The sequence below is a fragment of the Xenopus laevis genome, chromosome 4S (assembly GCF_017654675.1).
Source record: "Xenopus laevis strain J_2021 chromosome 4S, Xenopus_laevis_v10.1, whole genome shotgun sequence".
NCBI classification, from domain to species: Eukaryota; Metazoa; Chordata; class Amphibia; order Anura; family Pipidae; genus Xenopus; species Xenopus laevis.
In genome coordinates, this window is record NC_054378.1 from 98,890,541 (window position 1) to 98,909,379 (window position 18,839).

The 18,839-nt window shown below is 37.1% G+C and overlaps 1 protein-coding gene across 1 annotated transcript in view; it reads right to left on the minus strand.

Annotated features, from left to right (window-relative positions):
* Positions 1-18,839, minus strand: part of colgalt2.S (collagen beta(1-O)galactosyltransferase 2 S homeolog) — a 41,389-nt gene that overhangs the window by 4,550 nt on the left and 18,000 nt on the right. The window contains exons 2-10 of the mRNA XM_041561621.1: positions 15,090-15,200; positions 14,740-14,857; positions 13,396-13,530; positions 10,191-10,395; positions 8,903-9,022; positions 5,892-5,968; positions 2,231-2,337; positions 1,569-1,701; positions 78-205 (exon numbers count right to left, since the gene is read on the minus strand). Of these exons, the coding sequence (XP_041417555.1) occupies positions 78-205; positions 1,569-1,701; positions 2,231-2,337; positions 5,892-5,968; positions 8,903-9,022; positions 10,191-10,395; positions 13,396-13,530; positions 14,740-14,857; positions 15,090-15,200 (1,134 nt within the window). The remainder of the gene's footprint in view (positions 1-77; positions 206-1,568; positions 1,702-2,230; positions 2,338-5,891; positions 5,969-8,902; positions 9,023-10,190; positions 10,396-13,395; positions 13,531-14,739; positions 14,858-15,089; positions 15,201-18,839) is intronic.

An 18,839-nucleotide genomic window follows, 5' to 3' on the forward strand; every position in this document is an offset into this window, starting at 1 on the left:
AAATCTAGAGACATCTAGATTTTGTAGCTAGTTCCTCAAAATATAGTCTTGGCCATCGCCATTATGAGCATACTCACATTAAGTCCCACTCTAGTTCCACCTCTTCAATGTCATTCATTAACTTCATAAGCTTGTGTTTAAATAAAGGCTCAAAACGAACATCATCCTCAATGACAAGTGATTTTTCAAGGCCCCTGTCAACTACCTTAAAAAAGATGACAAGTAATAAATCAGAATTCAGAGAGGCTAAAAGGGAGCGGCAGTCAGAGAGGAGGGGAAGAAAATGAAAGGATTATATAAGGTGAAGCCCTGCAGCCATTTATCATAATTTGGCAGCAACGTGTAACAGCTGTGTATTGTCTTACTCTGCTGTCAGAAGAAAAACGTTCTTTATTATGGTCCCTATTAGCCCAGAACAGTGCTGGATGGAGTCATTTATCAGATTTCAAGGCACAAAACATAATGTTAGTTTTGCTAGTGAATACAGTGCTTGGAACATACTGCAGATGGTAGTCACATATCAGGAAAGTTAGGGACAGAAACAATTTCGGACACTAAGGGGGTTATTTATCAAAGTCCGAATTTATCTCAATATTTTCTGCTGCAAACTCCGATCAAATCCGTTTGGGTTTTTTACTCTTATTTATTATTACATTTTCACGAAAATTTGCTTTGCGGAAAAATGCTTCTCCATGTTCCATATACTGTATATATTTTATCAGAATATTGATAACACAGCCCAACTTCTGAAGTTTTTGTGCTAAGTCCCCTTTCTCAACCAGGGGTAAAAACAAGTTTGCAGAAGTCAAATTACCAACACAAACATCATGACATCATGACTATGAGCAGGTAATGTCCATACTAATTTTTAGCTACCCTCCAAAACCTAGAAAATATATTTTTGTGATTAACAGTTGCCATTAGATATAAATCAGCTGTGACTGTAGCTGTGATGATCAGTAACACAAACTATAGTCTGGGCTGGGTTTGTGAGAAGCTATTTTAATAAAGTTTGAAGTTTTTGAAAGACCCTGTACTGTATGTGCAACAGTTTTGGTTGTATCTCTCTCTATGTATTCTGTTAGCACCAGGGCATTTTCCCCCCTGACAGTGAGTGCATAAGGCATTTGAAGAGTTTAAATATGTATATCCACATGAAAAAATAGAGCACTCACAGGACTTATAAATGAGTGAAAAAAAAGTAATTTCTTGTGAACATTACAGTCCTGCTAAGAGAACCTTTCTCAAGACATCCCAAACAAACCAGTACCTAGCCATATTCGTTTTTAGAGTTTAGTTCTCAATTTACAGATATATACATATTTCAGCCAGCAAAAATACAGGAACATGGGGCAACACAAGTAAGGAAAGTGCAAGACGTATAGCCACTTTTTCACATTTCAGAAAAAGAAAACGCACAATGTTTTATCATGATAGTAACCCTTTTTCAAGAAAGCACCCACTCAACTCAACATAATTCAACCAAAAAAAACATGTGGAACTGCACTCCAGCAATTCACTAATTTTCTAACAGTATTTGCAGATCAGAGTGAAATTGCCTAAGTTACCTCTTTCCATATATAGTAATGGCTAAGGAAACAGCCAATTTCACCCCGTGTCAGTGTTCTACCAGAGTAGGGGTCGTGATATCCAGGTATCATCTCTATTTTCAGTGCCTTCAGCTGGCTTGCATTCAGTGCCCTGTAAACATAGGGAAAACAAAGGCTATAAGCATTAAAACAAGATAATGTATATGATAGCCTTTTAGGAAAATAATGTTGTTTTTTTCACATACAGGTATAAAGAACTATGGCTGAATAACAATTGCAGACATGACATGTTTTGAGTGAAGGGGGACCTGGATCAATTTTTGTTGAAAACCAGAAAACCCCTTCCTTCCTGCATATTGGGAAGCAGTTTATATGATACAAGCTGTCATGAGGTTGATTTTGGTTTTCCCTGAGTAAACTGCAGCAATTTAAAACATCCAGTGTGATATTGGACTGCCTATACTTAGAAGTATTTTGCTTAGATCCTTTCAACACAAACAGAAAACTCTGTGTAGCACAGTGGCGGCACTGTGTTATGTACCAGGTTCCAGTCTCTTTCCACAATACAATAGACAGTTCTCAAGTTTCCATTACTTCCTATTAACCTACAGTATGTTCATTAAATTAGTTTTCATGAGTATATACAATAAAGGATACTAGAAGTGATTTAACCAGCTTACTTTCCATCAACAGCATCGAAAATCTTCACTTGGATTTCCTGCTCATACAGACTACGAAGCATACGCACTCTACGATCTTGTCGTCGCTTCAAGTTGATCATAAAAATCTGTTATGGGAGGTAAAAAAAACAAGTGCCAAAATGAATATCTGTACTGTAAGTACTATAGGCAGGGGTGCTTCGCCAATGAGGCGAGTTGAGGCTGTCGCCTCAGGCGGCAGTGCCCCACTAGGTACCAGGGGCAGCAAAAATGCTGCTCCTGGTACTTTAAGATCGAATTTCTGGGGGGGGGGCAGCAGCAACTGCTGCTGCTTCAGGCGGCGGAGGGGCCAGGATCGCCCCTAACTATAGGTACAAGAAACTGTGTTTTCTATTAAAATAAACAATTAAAACCCCCACTCCTGCCATATATTTACACTGGCATGGCATGCACATCTTACTGGTTGAGACCAAAAACCAATTAGGACACAGAAATACATGGCCTTACGCGTTTCAGGAACACACTCGCTTAGTCATAGGCTTCCTATGACTAAGGGAGTGTGTTCCCGAAATGCATAAGGCCATATATTTCTGCAGCACCTTGCAATAAAAACCTGCTTTTTTACTGGTTGAGAAACAAGCCTACAGGGTATCAGTTTGCACTGAGGCATTTGCTAGTTGGGTGCTAGGTGCCTAGTTATAATACCAAAAGAACAGAACTTCTGTAAATCTGTTGTAGGATATGATAGCATTGCAGGATAGTTATATGATTTTTGGCTATAAGATGGTAAGCATTTTCAGAAAATCTACCCTATTAGATTTCCAGATAAACTTTGTGAATCATCTTCAAGAAATCACACTTCATTTGCTATAAAAAAAAAGTTCTACAGTTAAAGTATTTTTAAATACTCCCATGAAGTGATCTAACATGACATATACCCTTATTTAACCGACACCTGCTTTTGAACACAGAAGTGGATGAGTGGCCATAGTGGATAGGGGATCCACACGAGACCTAGCCATGACATGTTATCTACAGATGGTCACAGTTTTGATCTTTTCATGCATAAATCCATAAATCAAAGGTGCCTGGAGCTTTAACTTTGCACACCTGGGGATAATTAGAGTGAGACTGTAAAGAGCAAGCAATAAATAAGTGCATGGAAATTCTTACTCTGAAATTCCTGCAGGGTTGTTAAATCTATGGTTTGCTATATACTTTGTAATTCTGCTATCCTCTGTAAGGCTGGGAGGCTGCTTTACTATAGTATAGGTGCATTCACTCAGAATCTGTGTTAATCCTGTGCACAGTACAAAATGTACTGTGGGCCTTACATTGTGCCCTTTGAATGATGCACAGGTAGGGCGCATCCAGCGTGCAATTCACTTCAAGAGGCTTTCCATACCGTAGCACAGAAGCAAAAGACAGAAGCAGGAAGTAGGTCATCAAAAAACATGGTGCTCTGCACTTGCACTTTAAACTTTGCATCCAGTATAACAAGCCATTTAAAGTTAGAAGCTGCAAAAGGTAATTGCTATTGAGTAGTATTTGTTTTCTGGGTCTTAAAACAATGTAAAAGAAGTCAAGTCTCCTTCAGCACTCTTGCACTTGCAATAGAAAATAACCCCTAATATTTAAGGGGATATTTAAGGGGATTCTGTCATGATTTTTATGGTGTAGTTTTTATTTCTAAATTACACTGTTTACACTGCAAATAATTCACTCTACCATGTAACATTTTATTCCTAACCCAACAAGTATATTTTTTTTTAGTTGTAATATTGGTGTGTAGGCAGCCATCTCAAATAATGTTCTTATATCTAGAAAAGTTGTTGATGTTTTTTGGTTACCTTTCCATTGTTCTATTGTTCTAGGCTGCTGGGGGGGAGGGGTGATATCACTCCAATTTACAGTGCAGCAGTAAAGAGTGACTGAAGACACTGTACAGGGCCGGAACTAGGGGTAGGCAGAAGAGGCAGCTGCCTAGGGTGCAACGATTGGGGGGCGCTGGGCAGCTACCTCTTCAGCCTACTCCAAAACCAGGCACTAGAATTGCGCCTGAGTATGGCCCTTCTGCATATGTGAAAGCAGTTGCCATGGACGCGAGCGCTGATGGCGCACATGCGCATGCGAGCAATGATGCCGGCCTGTGGATGCGCAGATGAGCGCTGATTGCGTGCTTGCGGTGCATGGGGCAGCGATGGAGGCGAGCTGATTGTCTGGACTGCCTTGGGCGCCCGATCAGCCAGGTCCGCCTCTAAGAACACAAGTCACATTACTGGGGGCACCTGGGAAACTGACAATATGTCTAGCACAATGTCAAATTTCAAAATGAAATATAAAAAAATCAGTTTGCTCTTTTGAAAAATGGATTTCAGTGCAGAAGTCTGCTGGAGCCACACATTTTGAAAAAAACATGTTTTTCCATGACAGTATTCCTTTAATGCATCAATGACTGCGGTACTAGTGTAGGGCATGAGACATATAGAGAGGGTCACTGAAGTAGCACAAGAGCTGAAAGAAGACATTTTGGTCAAAATGTGGTACCAGCAACTCATTCATTAAACAGGCTGAAACAGACAGCTAGCAATATATCTCTTTTTGTTGTATTAGGCATCCGTATCCCAACCGTGAAAGTCCTCTGTGCACAAACATATACAGTACTGTAAATATTTCCATCCATTTACACAGGGGCACTGTAGGTAACAGGATCATGCAAATATGCAGAGAAAATGTTGAGCATGGTAGGGGAATGCAAATACTGAAGTTGAGTGAGACTTCAGCCCGACACTCCAACGAAGCCTTTATGTGCCAGATCTAAGCCAAATAAGGTCCAAGCCATTTGTATCTATTATGCCTTATTCATATAGCATCATCATGTTTATGCAGCCCCTTACAAAGATTGTTTATGCTTCAGAACACTCCATCTTTTACATTTTAATCCCAGGGTATAAATGTGTGGAATGCTGCTCCATATCTAAAGTGGTGTAAAATAACAGTGGTAACTTTGTTTTCTAACTGGTTTACAATAAAAATACACACCCTTATGAATATCGGCTCTTTGAAATGAATTATTCACATGACAAAGATACTTGGCATTATTATCTATGTGTAATATATACTTTTTTATGTTTTGTTTTTTTGCTTAATGATTATGAACATTTAGTAGTAGAGGTTACTCTTAACATTTATTTATTGGCAGCAGCCGTGATTACTCGAAAGAGGTGATCACCTATTGACTACAAGGAAACTATATCAATATCATGAATAATGGTAGAGCATTGTTTTGGCTGTCCCAAGCAGTATGTTTTGGAAATACGGGAGTACCCATGATTATATATATGCTATACAGTATAAAAGTAAGGCCTACATTACATTCATAGCAAGGTTTATTTCCTTTTACATGTTCAGTAAAAATGTTTTTAAATGTTTATATCTATAATATCTACATACAAAACCGTGTTTTCCACTGGAAAAATGATCATTAAAGTGTTTGCTCAGCTTTACTGAACACCTTTTGAACCAGGTGCCCTCAGAGATAAGGTTACCCTGTGTTTACTAATCAAGAAAATCAACACAAATCAAAAATAGAAAATCATTCAAAATGACGTTTATTTAAAACCAGAGCTAATAAGAATAATATCACTGTAGAGCTTTCGATTTTTAGATAAGAAAATCCTACCTCATCAAATCCCATGTTATCTGGGTGTTTGGGTGGCACGTGGACATAACGAGATGGTTCCAGAGGGGGGCGATCAACTAAGATACAAGGAAGCCACAGATTTAGACTCTGTGATACATGTTCAAAGGCTGAAGAGCTCTCTTATTAAAATATGCTTTATTATATTATACTTTTGGAACAGAAACAGAAGTTAACACTGATGCAGAGTCAACTAGTGCCATTGTGTGCCAGTACATTGACTTAACAGTGAAATATACATACATACAGTAGATGCACATGGAATTTAATGGCAACAGGTACATAGCGTACAAAAAAAAGCATTTGCAGTGGTGTAATAGGCAGGTGCAGGTCCTTCGAAACGGATAGTGCAATGGCGCAACACTAATGCTTCTCTTATTGAAGCTATCTTCTGAAAGGAGATCTAACCCCCCCCGAATCTAGTTGCTTACTTGCAAGAGCAACCATTTTCCCAGGCAACCCCTGCACCTATTAATGATGTGTGTATGCACATGACTAAAACTGGTTCTGTAATGTGAATGTGCCTGGGACAGGGAAGAAAAAAGTGGCATACAAAAGTAGACGCAGTGTGCAACTAGAATCACTGGGGGATGTCTAACTACTTGCACCCTCAGTGATCCTAACGCTCCTTCTCCTTTAATTTAGTAAAATAATAGCATGTTTAAAGTAACTTAAGATTTGAAGAGTTGGAACCCATTAAATTATATATAACTCAGACAGACGGCACTTCTGGAATGTGGTTTATTAGGGTTGCTGCTGTTAGACACCTAACGCGTTTCAGGAATGTATCCCTTAGTCATGAGCCTATGACTAAGGGATACATTCCCGAAACGCATTAGGTGTCTAACAGCAGCAACCCTAATAAACCACATTCCAGAAGTGCCGTCTGTCTGTCTGAGTTATATATGCCTACAGTGGGGACACTGTCCGGTGAGCTGAAGCGGTCTTGATTTTTATTTTTGTCCCATTAAATTATATAGGTTCAAATAGGTAGCTGTGGTTTCCAAAGGGAACTTACAAAAAGGTTCTGTTTGCGGGGCTGCATGCTGCTTTGATTTGCATGTTTTTAACTAAATCTAAAGCCTCATTTATGAGCACACTGCACAGAGCAAAGTGCATTTTTGAGACACAAATTGCCATAGTGTATTTACCCACAATATATATGTATGATGCAGCAATATGTAAAGTAATTAAGAGTGTGGTTGGTGAATCACAGGCAAGCTGTTGCAAATGCTTTCAGAGTAGGGATGGTATTACTTCCAGTGCGTCAATTTGAATTACTTTGACAAAAATTTGTAGCATCCAGTTTTACTGGCACAAGTCAGTATATATCATTAAAGCAACCAACTAGTGGAACTACTGCCCTGTCCAAGCTGGTGATAATTCCAGCTTTTCCTTGCATTAATGGGTGCACTTGCGACTAATTCATCAAAGCAAAGTAAGAGGGAACACAGGCTTGTCAGAAGTTGCCTTTGTGATTAACGTCAATGTTCATTAAACTTTGTTTGCATTTTAAGGCTTTTACATTGCTTGCAATCATAAATAAGGCTTGTAGACCTTCTTTTCTGTAATGCATGTAAACATCACAGTTAGCACATTCTCTAAGTAATTTAAATGAAGTATATTTACCCATTGGATATTACTTTTATAGCATGTTCTTGCAGATATCCTATATATATGATTGGCCTTCAGGAAGGTTAAACCTGAATAATAAATGGTACAAGCTGAAATTTGCTTAAAGGGGACCCGTCACCCTAAGAAATAATTTCAAATTCTTTTCTATCATGTTAGTTGAGCAAAATAAACTTTACTTACACTGTATTTATTATTTAAATTTTGTTTCCTTCTGTTTTGGAATTATACAATCACAGCAAGTCGGCAGCTGCCATTTTGTGGACACGGTTATTAAGGGAAATTGTGTATCACCCCAAAATCTTGTGTATGAACCAGAATGAGGGACCTAATGTCCATGTGCAGTGCCCTACACAATTATAGTGCCTGAGGAGGGAAGGGGGAATGTGAGGAGAGCAGTGACATGTAGGAAGTGCTGAATGGAAAGTGAAAGTAATTGATTGCCCCTCCTCTATGCCATGGGCATAGAGGTGGGGCAGGTAATATTTGATTGACAGTTTAGATATTTAAACACCTTTATAACAGGTATGGATGTTTTAATGAAAACATTTTTTGGGGTTCCATATTTAATTTGGAAAGGACTTTCATTATGCAGTTTTTTATGTGTGGGTGACAGGTCCACTTTAAGGGGTGCTAAGTACCGTTTCAGTATGTTGCGGTCTGGCTTAATACTCCCAAGCTGAACTCATGCAACAGGGCCGTGACTGCATAACTGATATAAAGGTAAAATAATTTACCATTTGCTGCTTACTTTTTCCATCGGTATTGGGATGGGTTGATCCATTGTTCCAAAGTTATTTCAGCAAATCCTGTACAGGGTCAGGGCACACAGGCAGATTCGGGGAGATTAGTTGCCCGGCGACAAATCTCCTCTGCTTTGGGGTGACTAATCTCCCTGAACTGCCACCCCTGCATTCTCCCCGCCTGGATTGTCTGACGAGGAAACTTCAGACGACTTCGGAAAATGAATTGATGCGAGTGCCATCCCACTGGCGATTTTTCATTATAGCCGGCGAGAAGGTAGGGGAAGGCAGTTCGGGGAGATTGTCGTGTGTCCTTACCCTAACACTGTTTTATGCCAAAAAAAACTAACTCAATATCCGTATGCAAACAATGAAGCAGAATGCTCCAAGATTTTCTTTTGATGGTTGGACTTAAGAAGCTAGCTAAGATATAAAACCCAAGTGCCATCTACAACAGGATTTGCAAACAATGGAATTTCCTGGCAACTAGGTGACTTGGTGAGCTTTAAATCTTGGGTACTAATACCAACCATAGAATGTGGCATAGATCAGTTGACTGTTGAAAATAGACAGAACTTGTGCTTGATATTGTGCAATGGTATGATAAGGGATACTTACTCATTACTTCTGTCTGCACATGAACAAAGTTATCTATGTCATCCTGCAGGGTTTGATGAGGTTTCATTGGAACAGCAAGATACCCATAGTGCTCTCTGTTACAGATATACATTTGAATTCCTGAAAGAGATGAAACAAGGGAGTCTCATAACAAGAAGATATATATATATATATATATATATATATGTATATATATATATATATATATATATATATATATATTTATATTTATATTTATATTTAGCTGTATTTAGCTGTCTCTTCAGGATAGCACAGTGGCCTCTTTCTTTCTGCAGATAACCCATCATGTAAGATAGTTATATAATAAAGTGCTATGCAGCAGCCTGAAAAACGCACGAAAGCCTGACATTGAGCAAGAACACAGCTAATTTCTACACATTTAATTAATTTCACATATTTCATTAATAAAATGTTCAGTTCTCATTTAGGAATAAATCATATCACTAAATTAGACCAACTGGAATATTGATATTCTTTTAAAAAGCTTTTAAGCTTTTCGTTTTATGCTAAATTGCTATGCTTTTACTTGCCCTTTAACTCCATTACCGATACTTATAAATCAAGTATTATATGACCAGACTGGGCAAGACACATTCACAATTACAAAATATGAAGTAATAGGATTTACAGCTAAAATGTATTGTAGCATTTTTAAAAATCTCCACTCCAAAAGAAATATTATTGATGTGGACAAAGACAGAATCAGTTGCTATGTAGGTCTGGCAATCAACTGGAAAATTCTTGATTCTAATTCTAATATTATATCATTCAATAAAAATCAGTGAAAGCACTCAGCTAAACCAAAAGGCAGTTAAAACCTGGAATTAAATCTTTGCAGAACTTCAGTCCTTATCATAGTGCTGCTGTAACAGCCCAGTGGTACAACAGCTCTTTAATAATATATTGATATTTTGACCATATGGCCAAAAGTATTGGGATACCTGCTTGTTCAACAAGTGATACCAACAGTATTTGCAAGAAATTAGTCCTGTATTTGCAGATGGCCAATATAATCTGCAAATAGCTTTAATATGTCTACTGCAAGTTAGAATAATGAAAGCAAGCATCTGATGTTTGATGAAACCTCTGGGCAACTTAATTGGTGCACATGTGTCTCATGAAAAGGATCCCTACTAAACTCCTCAGTATTATCCTTTTGTGTTAGGCTGCACTGCATAAATCTTAGTATCACAGGTTATTGCCATTGTCTCACCATCAGCCACATTTAATAAAATATTTAGGCCAAGTAGAGCTTATGTATACGTGCCTGCTTGTCTGCTAGAAAATGCAAAGACAATAATGTCGTCAAATGCCCAGGTGTAATCTTCATGCGGAGGATAAAACTGTAGCTTTTTGGATGCCTCTTTCCTGAGGTCAATGAGCACAGTCGAATGAACCATTGGAACAGGGAAACAGCCCAATCTCTTCCACTCTCTTATGAGAACATAGTCTGGAGTTCTTTTATAGTAACCCTGAAATAAGAAATAGTCATATCCTGCTCTTCTAAATGGTGTGATTATTATAAGAATATAAAAAAGAAACAATGTGGAAAACGTCAAATAGTACAGTCCATGGACATATATATAGAATTGTTCTATATGTCCAAACCCTCAGTGGCCTTCCCAGGTAAAGTCTCTTTGTTAAAGCAAAATTACTCAAAAGGGTGAACTAGTAATTAACTGCAGTGCACTCTATTGTAATACAGTTCAGAAACCTTGGTATAGATATTAAAACACTAACACGTATATATGAAACAGAACAGTCGCTGATGAAATGTATCCCTATAACTGCTTTGCTAGCAGACAGGAATGTACATTGCAGTAGCAAGAACATTGAAATTTTCCAAATAAAGGGTTTTCACATAATTGGGATCAAGGGACATAATCATGAAGCTTTGGGGTTCAGGCGATCAAATGCAAAAAATGACAACTGAGTTCCTGGCTTGCTAACTATATTGAAAACATTTTTTTTAATTTTGCACAGTCTATCTATTTAACCAGTTATTATTTTTACACTGAACTGTTACTTTAACTTAAAGTAATTAAAATAGAATGTACTGTTTCCCTGCACTGGTGAAATTGGTGTGTTTCCTTTAGAAACACTAGTTTTGTTGTAAGTGTTGCTTTAAGGAGATACCACTAAGTGGCTGAGAAACCCACAAGACATTTTATCATGGCAGTAATCTCTGTGGGTCAAGTACATCAGCTAAGGAGCCAAGAATATCAAGCTTTGAGATACTGTTACATTTAAATTCTAAAACGTGTACCTCAAGGGAAATCTGTGGGGAATTCAATTATAGGTAGAGTAAAAAAATAATGTGATGAAGATGGTTCTAATAAGTTTAATAAGGTTATATGGATACATTTGACATGGTTGTATAGACAAACTGTTTGTCTTTATACTTTACACTCTCCAGTCTGTAATTTAAAATTTGATTTCAAAGGTCGCTGATTCTAGCAACAAGAAAACTATACACTGTAAATGCAAGTGGGATGCAAGGACACCCAAAGTTTACAATTCAGAATGGAGATTTGAAACAAAAAAACTGCTAGATAGCAAAAGCAAAATATGAAAATAAACTACAGTTGTAAACTGTATAAGAATAAGATTAAATGTTAACAGAATGCACAAAAAAAGCTCAATTAAACACCGAGTTCTTGAATGGAAACACAGCACAGAGTGTGACTAATAGCTATGCTTTATGAAATATTGATTTACTTTGTTTAAGCAGCCCAATGACTGCAGCTCACTATACCTCAGCCACATTTGGAATTCTGTAAACTACTCTGGGCACAACGTGGGAATTTCAAATAATTCTCAGGTAATTCCTGCTGTTATGATGTATATACAATATAATAAAGCTGTACTGGACTAATAACTAAAATTTGTTATTTTATATTAGTTTATTTGAAAATAATTTGCAGAAGATGCAATATTGTGATTATCTTGGTATTAGAGGTTTTTAAGAGCTTTATTAGAAGCCTGTAATACAAAATGCATTGCTAAACAAGGAATGTGTTTCTAAGTTGCAAGAGAGTTGACAAAAAATGTACATACTTGGGTCAGGTGTATGGCACTTAACAGTGGCATAACTACCGGGGGAGCAGGGAGTGCAATTGCACCTGGGTCCTCTCCCCCTCAGAGCCCGCAGCAAACGTGGTAAGAAAACCACGTCTGGGTGGGGGGTCCGGGTGCACATCCTGCGTAGTTACATAACTGGCACTTAAAATTGTGACCTAATGGGCTGCTGAGAAATATAGCTTCTATGTATTTATCAGGGTTTGTTTACAAGTTTTTCTCAGCAACCAAATCATCCATCTTCTATGATTCCAGGCTCAAACAATCCATACATGGGTGAAGTTTTAGGATACTGACCATCGTTGCGATGCGGGTGGCCACATTAAACGAACCTGACAGACTGACCCAAAGCTTAATCCTAACAGATCTGTGATCATTGTAGACCAGGACAAATGGCAGTGTGTCATATTCATCAAGGGTCAATAATATCAACAATGGTACTGTATATGGATTTGTATTTCTATCCCTTGATTGCAAATTTCTACATGCAGAGACTCCTGCAAAGGGAGTCGTAACCATGTGACTTTCTATGGCATATGCCATAATTGCTCTGGCTTGTATATTTTAATATATAGGTCATGGCCTCTTAAGGTGGCCATACACATAAAGATACTGTTGTGTACCCAACATCATTAACATAAAGGTTGCTATTTTGGATAAGACAATGGTGTAGAGTAGACTGGTCAGCAGACAGGCCACGCATGTAAAGGCATTGCTGGATTTTGGGTTAGGAAGTAATCATTTGGAAAGCTCCTACTGCTGTGGGCTGTACAACAGATACTTTCATATAAATCAGTGGGAAACAAATATTTTCTAATAATACACCTTACTTTGAAATGATAAAAGTGAAAAGAGGTGGTGAATAACTTAAGACACTTTTGCAGCACTATCCCTGTGCCTCGTGGTATCAGTTCCCTTAAACTTTATTTTCTTGAAATTATAAAAGATACTGAAAGCCACTATGTAGTTCCATATAAAATGCTTCAATAAACTCCATAGGACATACAACCCTAGGGTGCTGCCTAATATTTCTTCATATCCTAAAATCTGCAATAGAATATGTATAATCTCTTTTAAAATATATTAAGTAATAAGTTATTGCTGTCAAAATGATTCCCTAAAAAGGAGAATTAAAGCCCCATGTTTCTTTTATTAATACATATTTTAGATTTTGTGAATTCTTTTTTTGGGGGGGTATAGTTCTGGCAGATATGTGAGATAGAATAGAAAAGTGAATTTACAGTACAATACAGCAATGGAATAGGTCTTTGTGGTATGTATCTACAAATACATGTATAATTATGTATTCATATGGATGGCATACATAAGAAAAAGTACCTGGTGGATATCCGAGTTCATGCTTTAAATGAAAAAAAAAAACTGAAAGCACTTACCTGAGGTGTGATTCCACACCAAAAATTAGAGTAGAGTGTTCGAGATTCAAGCATTGGGGAAACAACAGTCTTGTTTTCTCTCATCATCAGATTTAAAGTCTGGGGATTGGTTAGAAAGTTGTCGGCATCTATATACTAAGAACAAAAAAGTAAGTAAATATACAGTAATTACAATAGAAAGCATTCATTCTTAATGTGGTTTTACAACATACAGTATATTTGGTCATCCAAATCCAACAGTGAACTACAGGAATAACATTTTCATGCTTCATATTTTAATCTAGACAAACCAACAGCCTTTTAAGATCAGTCAAGCCATGACAGATTTCAGTTCCTAAATCTCTTCTTTGTTACAGGTCAAGTCACAAGTCGAAATATATGATCCCCCTAGGCAACATTTTGCCTACTCACATATGTTTTACTTTATGTACAAAATCTTTATGTAGAACGGCTTGTCAATTCCAAGGTCAGTGTTATACTATCATTTAAATTTTAAATCTGATATTGTCTCTCAGCCTAAATGGGGCAAAAAAGATTGAATACAATATCTGTATCAGGGGCGTAACTACAAAGGAAGCAGACCCTGCGACTGCAGGGGGGGCGCAGGAGGTTTAGGGGCCCCGTGAAGCCTTAATTCATATACAATTTCAGTAAATATTAGTACAACAGGTCAACTTCTAGACATTTTGGGGGCCTGAAAAATAATTTGCTGTGGGGACAAGTAATATTTAGTAAGGCCACTGATCTGTATCTCTTGTTGCAAAAAATAAATCGTCCAACTCTTGAAACTATCCATTGTTTCTGTCAGTATAACTTCTTCAGTGAGCTCATTCCACAATATTGTTCACATTTGCTTCAGGTGGATATTATAGAACTGGTTCAGAAGATTTATACATAAGAACTCTATGGGCTGAAGCAAAAATTAAATACAGAATATCAACATTGTAGATTTTGAACCAACATTACATTAGCATATATTTCTCACATTCATAGTGATTTAGGATTGAAAAGAATTAGGCAGAATCTAAACAAGTTATTTATTTCTTTGACATTTTAGTATTTTTCGGATTCAAGGAGAATACTGAATGGCACCACATCGTCAAAGCTTTTATTTTGAGGATAAAGAATAGAACAGATTATTTTTTCCCCGATTTCATATTGATCATTTATTGCATACATTCCAAGATTATATACACATATATTTTTTCACAATGGAAACATTTATGTTAATGCTATTTTCACACCAACTCAAATTATGGACTTTGTACATCGCTGTATATTTGGTTAAAATGCCTGCAATAATTTGTTGTTACTGCACAAAAAAACTTCTGAGCTAGAACTTACCAAGATATAATCAGACCACTTTTCTCTGGCAGTACGCATTGCGGCTTGGCGTAGTTTCATTACATGGGCAAATCTGGTTGCTGGCCAGTGTTTTGGTCCAAGTTCATCAGGGTATGATCTAAAGCAAACCATGATTTCATTATATTAAAACACCCATAAAATAGAAAAAAAAGGTTCATAATATCTATGCACATCTATTTAATTCTATGCCATATTTCTATCAATTAATGTAATAAACTCAAAAAGTGCATTTTAACAACAAATATTGCTTCTTTGCGAAAATACTCCAAAATCAGTATAATCAGAGTAAAATAGATTGTGACCTAAAAAGGATAGATATAGGAACGTACTGAGGTTCTGCCATAGGCCTCCATTCAACATAATGATACAACTTCTGCACACTCTTTAACCATTCTCGTAATATAGCTGTGGTGTTATCAATGTTGTGATCGGTTGCTGCCCTAGAAGAAAACAAACATTTGGATTATAAACTTAGATAAGAAACTTACTTAAAGAGGGGCTATTCTTCTCTACATTCTATTTTCAGTTAAGTCCTTGAGTAAGGGAATGGTTGATTTCATAGGCAACACCGATGGTAAAAGTTTACTCTGTAACAAGGGATGAATGGCCTAGTCATGTGGGGTAGTTAAAAGTAACTGTAGTAAAATCATTTGTGCTTTACACACTTTTCATGAACAATAAACAGTTATGGGATCCATTATCCGGAAACCCATTATGCAGAAAGCTCTGCATCGCGGGAAGGCCATCTCTCATCGACTCAATTTGAATCAAATAATTCAGAATTTGAATTCGATTTCCTTTTCTGTAATAATAAAACCTTGTACTTGATCCATCCAAACCAATACATAATTAATTCTTATTGGAGACAAAACAATTCTATTTAGGGTTTTTTAATATTTAAATGATTTTTAGTAGATTTATAGGGTTATTTAGTAAAATCCGAAAATTTCTCGTTATTTTAGTAAAAACACCTCAACCGAACTCCAGTCCACATTTTTACCATATTTATGAATAATTAACTTGAAAAAATCAGGTGCTGGATAAGTCTCAATAAAATCGGGAAAATATCCAAATCATATGATTTGATGCCCGAACACTCAGACTTTTTCAGACTATCGCCCTAAAACCACCAATTATTTGGCTTATTGTATAAACCCAGTGCAGATCATGATATCTTCCAAATGTTAAAGGGACATCTACCATTGACTTCTACATGACCTCAGCAGGTTTGAGATGGAGTACTTTTTTATTCAGACTTTAAGCGGCCTCTGGGTTTAATAAATCTCAAAAAATCTCAAAAAAGTCAAGTTTTTTTTCCTGCGAAAAAATTATTTTTCCCCTTTAAAACTCCAATCAGAAAAAAAATCAGACTTTATTTAAAAAAAAAAAAAAAAAAACAGGCCATTTTGGACAATTGTACTGAAACATATCAGTCAGCAGTGCACTTGGCCCCTCTATAGTTACTCCCCTGGTCTAGCCTGTAGCTAATAAGCACTTAGGCTACAGTAACTACCAGACAGTTTATGGTTTTAAACTGCATATTTTGGTATATCTCTATTTTAGAGACGCTCTCCCGTATAAATATCATATTTTATAATATTTTGCTCATGCATCGCCAGTCTTATAATGTCATTTTTATAAAATCTGATCTAAGTACAAGAGGTCCTTTAGAGAGGGAGCGTAGACGTGTTTTTTTGGATCTCTAGGTTACCGGAAATATGTGTTTATTTGCAGGCTAGTCATCCCTGTTTGCACAGTAGCTGCCTTCAGCTAAACACTGAAAATAAATGGAAAACTGTGCAAAATGTTATTTTCTTTTTCAAAACAAAGCATCTTCACTTTTTTGCTACACGGGTCCTGGTGTAATGCTTCAGCTAGGTGGAAAATCACAGGAATGCATACATTTGGATCGATTGCATATTTTATACACTAAAAAGTTTCTTATGGGAAATCGGCATTCAGCAGAACAGGTGGCTTTATTAGAGTAGGCACCTGTTATTTACTGTATATTCCTTAACACACTAAAGTCACCTATAGCTACGCAGTTAAAGAAGAATAAATCAGACAAATGGCAGTATTTCAGGTAAGTCCTGAACCACACCAGTTTGCCCCCAAAATCTGCTCTGTTTTTCTTATCTGTTAGAAACAAGTCACACAGCTGGGTTGAAGGGAATCATCTTGCTCCACATAATCTTCTCTAGAAGGCAAGTCCCAATTGGTTTTAACTGTGCATGCTCAGTGATAATCATCACTTAGGGGGAACTTTACTAAAGGGCGAAGTGGCTAAAGCTGGTGAAAATTTGCCTATTTACTAATGGGGCTGGCGTTAATTCGCTAGCGAAGGAGATAGACTCTGGCGCAACTTCGCACTCTAACACCAGACGAATTCTCGCACTGGCGAATGGACGTAACTACGCTAATTCACAAATTTTTAGATTTTAGTGAATGTTACCTCTATCACCAGACTTGCCTTTGCCACCTCAGACCAGGCGAAGTGCAATAGAGTAGATAGGACTATTTAAAGGGTGATAGACTGAAAAAGATCGTAAATTTTTTTTTCGGGTACCCTCCATATGGCACCTAAACTATACTGTGGGCACATGTGTTGGGCATTATTAAAACTTTATATAATTTTATTAAAGTTCCCTGCCTTTGTGTAGTGTAATGCATTTGCTGCAGCATATACGGTCATTGTTCTTTAATTGCACGCCGTATGGTAATTATGGATCTCTAGCGTAACTTCGAACTGCTTTTCGTACTTTCGCTAGCGCAACTTCGCAAGCGTTCAGAACCCTTCGGATCTTCGTGAATTAGTGTTGCCCACGCGATTTTATGCCTGGTGAAGTGTTGCGATATGCGCAAAGCCAGCACTGGTGGATCTTCGGAGGTAAGTAAATTTCCCCCTTACAGAGGAAGACGGAGAAGTAAGGGATTGTGGGACAGATATTGGGGGAAAACAGGTTTGGTTCAGTGGAAGTTGGAGGGTTTACTAAGGTTTTCATTCTGCATTAAGTAATTGTGGTTTATAACCAATAAATGTAATTGTTTTTTCTGACCCCCTTTTGCAATGTACACCTACTTTTAGCAAGATCCAGATTCATTTATACCTTTAACTGAATATGTGCTCTGTTTTAAAGTCCTAATGGATCATTGCTTTGTTTCCACCCTCACTAACGGCTCCTTGAATAAGACGAGTTGTTCCTCTGACATGGACATTTTGGCTACTGCTGTATCCAGGATAAAAGCATCAAACAAAATTCATCCATCCACCTGTCACTGCAAGATGTATGGTAAACTATGATGTTATGATAGGCGGACTTCTATATTAAAAAGCTCCTTTAGAAGAAGTGGTGGTCTGCTTGTCATTGCCAGGTCTGAAGCACATTAACCATATACTGTATCTAAATGAAAAGTGATAAAAGGCAGTAGGGGAATTTTTACCACCTATCAAAACAGTGGTAAAAGCACCCTTAGACTTTAGTTTAAAGAAAAAGAATGAGCCCTGTATTAACAAGCCACTCCATTTTCCAATTTGCTGCCTGTATCCTAGGAGGAATTAATTGCAAGGAGTTTAACTGCCTTCTTCCTCTGCTCTGTGGAACCAACGAGGTGGGATAAAGAAATATATAATAGTTTTTTTCAGTTCTCCACTGTTTACTGTAAGGTGTTGTAATGTATTACAACATCCAGATCTAAATCCACTAGTACTAAAACAAATTTAGGTTTACATTTTTTTATTTGAATTTGATAAAATGTGGCAGAATAAGTTATGCAAAGAAATTCAAACTGATTTATGACCAGTACCTATAGAAATAGGTGTAAGTTCAGGCAAACCTCGCTGGAACATTCAGAATTTAGAATAGTTTGGCCCACAGTGATTTACATGCTTATAATGTATAAAATGCTTGTGATATATAAATGACAAATAATATTTATCTCATTTCCTATACAAATTAACTTTGTAATCTACAGGAGTTTTAAAACTCCTTGTTGACTTTTAAGGCCTATAAATCATTTACTAATTCTCATAAAATGAAAAAAAAACGGTATCTTTACCATTCGTTTTATACAGATGTTAT